The sequence below is a fragment of the Sinocyclocheilus rhinocerous genome, unplaced genomic scaffold (genome assembly GCF_001515625.1).
Source record: "Sinocyclocheilus rhinocerous isolate Xijiao unplaced genomic scaffold, SAMN03320098_v1.1 scaffold1121, whole genome shotgun sequence".
NCBI classification, from domain to species: Eukaryota; Metazoa; Chordata; class Actinopteri; order Cypriniformes; family Cyprinidae; genus Sinocyclocheilus; species Sinocyclocheilus rhinocerous.
Genome location: NW_015670367.1, coordinates 130,679 through 138,183, shown reverse-complemented (window position 1 = coordinate 138,183; position 7,505 = coordinate 130,679). Strand labels below are relative to the sequence as shown.

The 7,505-nt window shown below is 36.2% G+C and overlaps 1 protein-coding gene across 1 annotated transcript in view; it reads right to left on the bottom strand.

Annotated features, from left to right (window-relative positions):
- Window positions 1-7,505, bottom strand: part of LOC107734112 (misshapen-like kinase 1) — a 34,213-nt gene that overhangs the window by 21,055 nt on the left and 5,653 nt on the right. Inside the window, exons 6-9 of the mRNA XM_016545965.1 lie at window positions 6,855-6,906; window positions 4,937-5,112; window positions 4,189-4,258; window positions 3,084-3,294 (exon numbers count right to left, since the gene is read on the bottom strand). Of these exons, the coding sequence (XP_016401451.1) occupies window positions 3,084-3,294; window positions 4,189-4,258; window positions 4,937-5,112; window positions 6,855-6,906 (509 nt within the window). The remainder of the gene's footprint in view (window positions 1-3,083; window positions 3,295-4,188; window positions 4,259-4,936; window positions 5,113-6,854; window positions 6,907-7,505) is intronic.

Genomic DNA, 7,505 nt, shown 5'->3' with positions numbered 1-7,505 from the left:
TTTATTTATCCTGTTGCTGCCGCACCATCTCTCTCTCCTTCCTCTGTTGCTGTGCGTGCGTGTGTGTGTGTGTGTGTGTGTGTGTGTGTGTGTGTGTGTGAGAGAGAGAGAGAGAGAGAGAGAGAGAGAGAGAGAGAGAGAGTGAGTCACTTTAACATATTTGGCTGAAATAATGAGAGCCTTCCTGTTGCTAAAATCATCGAGTGCTTTTGAGAAGGGAAATTAAGGGGCGAGAACGAGTAACGTAGCCAGAGAAAAGACAGAAATGAGAGAAAGCGAAAGTGACTAAGGCACTGGGCACCGTTATAGTGAGAGAGAGGGCGAGTATAGTGATACTGGTGAGTCAGTGCTCTACGGCGCCGTATTCAGTAGGTTAGTGGCTAGATGGTGCTGTGTGCTGGTGTCACCCTGAAGATGGCCTACACACAGTGTTGGGAAGGTTACTTTGGAGCTGTAACAGGTTACAGATTACAAGTTACCCTATTTAAAATGCAATAGTAGTGTAACTTTTTCAATTACTTTATTAAAGTAATGTAACTGATTACTTTTGATTACTTTTCTAAATTTCTAATGAATGTTTTCAAATGTTAATCATTTTCAAACATTTACACCATGCAGGGTTAACCTTACAGCATGTGCTCAACACTGATTACTGTCAGACTTTCAAAATCGTTCATCACTTCAATGAACATGATAAAATTTGAACACATCCACCACAAAATCAGACTTTAGTACTGCCTTTTACTTTGAGATTGCACAGAGACACGCAGAACGTGCAGGATTCATATAGTCTTTTTGCGGATTAATATTCACAGACACTAGTCCACATCGCGTTTTGATTCAAGTGTACTGACCTACTTTTGATTTATTAATCCATTTATACATTCCACGTTATAGGAATTCCGTTTTTATGACTGGATTCTGCGAACCACTCCGTGTTTTCCGCATCGTGTTTACCGTATGTCTCATATTTTAGAGTAGTCAGTGCAATTTGGGAAAGAAAGAAATTAAATCTTTATGTGGATGTGTGTAAATATTCAAACGTAACCCCCTTTGTAATCGTTAACACTTTCATAAGTAACTGTAATTTAATTACACATTTTTTCTTAGAAACTGTAACTGATTACAGTTACATTTATTTTGTAATTAAATTACGTAACGCCGTTACATGTAACTAGTTACTCCCCAACACTGCCTACACAGTATGGAACTCTGGACAATAAACCTAAATTCTGACATTCCCAACACAGAAGCAATTTTATTTTATAGTATAATAATTCTTAAACACCTTAAAAGTCTGAGACCACTGGTAAAAATGCTTTTTTTTAAAAATACAATTGTTTTTATTACAAATTATACTATTACAACAGTTAACTCATGTTTGTGTAAAACCTGATGATAATTTTCTTTAAACATGATTTGAGAAGGTCCAAAGAAGATCTTGTGCTTCAATGGAAGATCATCTGACTGTCTGTACAAAGAGTCACATGATCAATGACACAAAAATACTTATTTGATTAGTGACCTATAAATAGTGCAGAAAAGTATCATCATTATTATTCATTACTGTTGAAAAGTTTGGAGTCGTAAGATTATTAAATATTTTTGAAAGAAGCCTCTTATGCTCAACAATGCAATTATCTGATAAAAAAATACAGTAAAAACAGTAATATTGTGAAAATATTGAAAATAACAGATTTTATTTGAATATATTTTTAATGTCATTTATTCCTGTGATGGCAAAGCTGAATTTTCAGCAGTCATTACATCAGTCTTCAGTGTCATTTGGTGCTCAAGAAACATTTCTTATTATCAATGATAAAAACAATTGTGCTGCTTAATATTTTTTGGATAAATTTAAATATTCTTCTCAAGGAAAGTAAAAAAAAACAGCATTTAATATAATAAAAGTATTATAAATAATATAATAATATACATAATTAAAAGTATTAATTTCTTAAAAAAAAAAAAAAAATCTTACAGACACCAAACTTTTTAACGGGAAATATTTAAGCTCAAAATATTTCTTTGTTTTATTTTTCTTATATATTCAATGTGGTCTCAGATTTTTGTACCCTACTATATATAGTTATTTCTGCTGTATTCTATAGCCCCCAGCAAACATGTCTTAAACCCACATGGCCTTGATTTAATTAGCATAGCTGTAAAGGGCTTGACTTTGAGAATCTCTCTTATAGTATAAAGGCAGACATGAATATAATGGCTTATGATGCTCAGTACATAACAAATACACACACTCCTGTGTGTTGTGGCCTATTCATCACCCCATGCCTCACTCAGCTAATGCAGTGCTAATCAGCCATTGTGTCCTTTCACAGTCATTCAGTGACAATGACCGCTCAAACTAATTCAATTAAAAGTTTGACTTTGCACAGTATAGAGTTCTCACTCATTTACTTTGTTCGCCTCTCTCAAATCGAGAAAAAAAACCCTGAAAAAAAAAAAAAAATTCCACAAATACTTCCTTGTGTTCAATCTAATGAAGAGAGCCCAGTTCCAGATAAGAGAAAAATGTTCAGCACTTCAAACAAACACTGCTGTAAAACTTCTGGCTCTGAAGTACAGGTATGTGTTTTATTTAAAACGTCATGGAATATTCTAGGACAGGAGATAAAATCTAAAATACCTAAATGATTAAATCACCAAACAATGAAAACGGTGTCTTTATTTACTTATCATTATGTCATTCTGAACCTGTACCACTTTTCAAGAATACACTTTTTTAAACATTCAAGTCATATGATAGCTTTGAATGATGAATAGATCAGGATTTAAGTCATTTTGTAGTTTGACCGTCCTTGTCATTTATTCATTTTCATTATAATGAAATAATTGACCAAGATATTCTTCAAAAATTCACATTTGCACTCCATGAAGGAAAGGAAGTGAAGAGTTTGGAGCATAGTTTCTGGTGAACTACCACAATAATCTTTACAAAAAAAATTATTTGGCAAGTATGTTTATACTGACACCTTACATGATTGGCACTCTGCCCTTGTCATTTCCTGTGAGTAAAGAGATCATGTTCAGTTGCATCAATGTGCACGTGTAAGCATGTGTACCTCCTCCAAGCGACGCCTCTGTTCTTTCTGCTCCTCTATCCGTTTCTGTCGGTCATGCAGCAGCTGGCGTTTGTGCTCCTCAGGGTCTCTGCGCTGAGCGGCGAGCTGCGCCTGCTGTCTCTTTAAGGCCTCTGAGCGCTCCTTATTCTCCTGCTGCAGCCGCAGGAAATCCCTCCGCAACGTAGACTCACCAGGAACATTCAAAATAGAGCTTCAGACAGACATAAACAGAAACCGAGAAGAGTTAGCTGTTATAAACATACAGTCGAGGTTGGGCAGTGAAGACAAAGTTCTGTGGTTTTCAAGGAGGATTGTACAGTACAGTACGTTAATTTCTCTCTCAGTTACATCAGTGTCATGTATGCATGTGCGAATGAGTAAAAGGATTGATCCTTGTTGAATGAAGCTTTAACGGAGCATTACGAAGAACCATCTATACAGATACAACAAATCCATTAAGGGTGATGGTGTAACTTCTGCCCCAAAGCATCAAACACAATTACAAAAATAACAATTGTTTAAAAAAAATAGCAGTTGTCATGTTTTGATGAACAGGAAAGTCCCACCACAAACAAACAAAAGCTTACTTATACTTTACTCATTCAGACATGAACAGACAAGTCCAATTCAAGTCTCAAATCTTTTCTTTAATCAAAAGATAATTTCATTCAAGTAGTCTCATGTAAGTTATGTAGTAGTTCAAGTAAAGTCTCAAATCAGATATCTACTAGTTTGTCAAGTCTCATGTCAGTTATAAACTAGTTTAAGTCAGTTTACATTAAACTGGGATAGGAGAGTGTGTTTAAACATCATAAAATGTACACACATCACAGAAGCTCCCCCTGGGAAGATTTGAATTGCGATGTTATTGACATTTTGTGTTAACTCACTAAATTAACGGTGTGATGTGTGTACATTTTATGATGTTTAAACACACTCTCCTAAGTGTGTTTAAACATCATAAAATGTACACACATCACACCGTTAATTTAGTGAGTTAACACAAAATGTCAATAACATTGCAATTCAAATCTTCCCAGGGGGAGCTTCTGCAGTGTTGTGTAGTGCTATGTAGGGTTGTTTAAACAGATGCTGCTGTGTTTACCTGGATTCTCTCTCATCTCCTCTGTTCTCATCCTCTTCATCACTACCGCTGTACTCATACTCGGTCTCCTCTGAGAGGAATCAAGACAAAATGAGAAAGAGAGAGACAGAGAGAGGGAGAGGAGGGCAGGGAAATAACGAGAAAGGCTTTAGCCATTAATATAATATGGCTAAACACAGTTTATGCAGACTGCACCACTTAAGAGTCTAAATCATCTGCACTCTTCTTTAACTTGTACTGTATGAGCTCTAATAATACTGCTGAAGGCTGCTGGCTGGATGCTTTCGATTTTTAGCTGTTCCTCATTCTTCATATCCAGAAATAAACATAATTCAAGCCCAGCTGTGCTATATGATTATACTACTGACTACAGATCTAATGAATTGCTCTAAGCTTACGTGAGTTATGTACAAGCACCACTTTTGTGGTCCAAGTCAAAGATGAGCTCTGATTGGATGGGAGTTTTAGTGAACTCACTGCACAAAGGCAAGTAAACAAACTTTATTAAACATTCTGTTCCACCACAAAACTCCAGTGAGCAAATGGATGGATACATAACAATCTATAGTCCCAGAGAAGCCAGTGCATCTATCCTGACTCTGAAAACAAAACTAATTCAAATACTGAATTAATTATTGAATACTTGAATGAGAAAATGTGGAACAGAAAGATCCTGTCTAGGGATTCTGGGATTAATAAAGCTCTGTTGTTCTTGTATTTTGTCTACACACAACACACATGCACCTACCTTTTTCGCCGCGTTTCTTGCGTGTGCGGTCGATGTGATCTTTGAGCTGGATGCGGACTTGTCTCTCAGTGGGCTGGTCTCTGATGAACGAGTGCTTCAGTAGCTGCTCTGTGGATGGACGACTCGGATATGACTTCACGAGACAGCCCTCGATGAAGTCAATAAACTTCTTAGACCTGAAAGACACAGTAAACCATGCAAGAAATGGATGTATTAGCTGGAAAATAAATTCAAGACAAAACCTGATTATAGACTGATATTGTACAGGGCAAGAGGGAATGCCCTGCAGGCCTCAGGCCAGCGCGAACGCTTTTCAGGTCAGTTGCTGGTACGGCTGCTTGATCTATCGGGCAAGTGCTGCATTGACAACATCACTCGTTGACAAAGTAAATTTCTTTTTATGCCATGAAAACACAGGGTTTTCTGTTATGAATGGAATACTTGTTGCTGTGAATCCTACTGATTTCTAGGTCACTAATCACAACAGTAAAGTCAGCTGGCGAACACAGATGAGATGCTGTTGAAAAAGGGCTAATAAGTTGTAACAGTCTTGGAAGCTACAGTTAGAAGAAGCTGAAAATGACTGATAAATCAGCAATATTTCACACTGTACACGACAGTTATATAGTTATATTATTATTACAGTAAATTGTAAAATATTTTGTAAGTAAAATAAAGTAACTTGTTTTGTTAAAAACACATTTAATTAAAAAAATGAATGCACCATTTGTGTTTGGGGATTGTAAGATTTTTTGATGTTTTTGAAAAAGTCTCTTATGCTCTTAAACACTAATAATGAGAAATATTATTAAAATAATGGTTTTATATTTGAATATATGTGATGGCAAAGCTGAGTTTTCAGCACCCATTACTCCAGTCTTCAGTGTCACATATGATGATTTTATTTGAGAAATCTCTTTTTATTATCAATGTTAAAAACAGTTGTATTGGTTAACATTTTTGAAAAAAAAAGTGATTTTCGTTATGATTCTTTGATAAATAGAAAGTTCAAAAGAACAGCATTTATTTGAAATAGAAATCTTTTGTAACATTATAATTGCCTTTTCTGTCCCTTTTAATTGAATGCACTCCTTGCTGAATAAAAGCATCAATTTCTTTAAAAAAAATCTACTTTTAAGCAATGTAGAAGAGATTTCTTCCTGTCACATTAATAATATATTGCTAAACCAGAAAAACTCCTGCTTGATGAGATAGCTTAACTTTTCATTTCAAATTTTAAAGAAAAAAATCTAAATCAAACAAAAACAGACAGAAAACACGGAAAAAGGTCAAAGAAAATGGCTGTTTTAAACAGGAAGCAGAATATCTTATTCAAAATTGCTAACAAGACACAATGCAGTAAACTGAAACATGGCTGCCTTTTAAATCCCAGACTAACATACGCTCCATCTCTACTTCTTATAGCCAGCTGTTCAAGGGCAGGGCTCTGACCAGAAGGACTAAAATAACTCCAACCTGAAAACTAAATCACAGCATGCCAATATATGACAACTACAACCAACCAACAGAAAAAAGAAAAAAAAAAACTGAAGAAAATGTAGGTAGAAAGAGAAAGCATCTTTCATCATACAAAAGCACTCTATATGTGTGGAGATGTAGCAAACACTGCAACTCCTGTCTGAAAAACATTATTAAACAAGGAAACCACATATGAGAAAAGAAGCTATATGGATTGCAGCGATCATAAGTATGCAGTGCGTGTATATATAGACAACGGGAAAAAGGGAGGGAAGGAAGAAGGAAAATATAGCTTGATCTTAAAATAAGAGGAACACAACTGGGTTGCCTGATATAAAGAGACGCAATCCCCGAAACAGAGCTTACGACTTGCGCAATACAGAAATATCTGCTAAATGCGTTACTTATCTTTGTCAACCTGGCAACCTTGTGCACACGCGCTCTCTCTCCACTGTGGACCAAAGCTCGCATGGGATGCATGTCACACAACGCTGAGGGAAAGAGCACAGCAATCAAACACGCTGATAAAAGACTCTTTCACCCAATGTGCCCAATTCTCAGACTAACTGACTCAAGAGGTGACAACAATTCATTAACACAAGTAGAACAGTGACTGGGTCGCTGCTACATGCTGTCCGTGTGAGCGGGTGAGTGTGTGTGTGTGTGTGTGTGCGAGAGAGAAAATATGACTAAGTGTTGTGCTGCATAAGTTATGACAATGAAGCACAGATCGACATCCACCTCTGATTTTCTTTTTCAGGAGTGTGAAATATCACAAAAAAATTTTTGTTTAAATTGATTTACATTGTGTATGTATGAATTACCACCGTTTCGCCGCGTTTCTCTATTAAGTGAAGCTGTGGCTTTAATTCCTTAAGATACAAAGATGTTACCAGCTCTTTGTTGAGAAATATAATGTAGCTCTTGAGCGATTAAGCAATTTAGTTGATAAAATTGCGGGGCAGCGCTAAAAAGTTCGTTCCTGAATGTCTGAGTGCGGCCGCAACGTGATCTGTGTGTGTGACTGAGCGTGTGTGTGAGTTAGATAGATACAGAAGCTCGCATTAGTTTAGAACTCTTCTAATTTTTA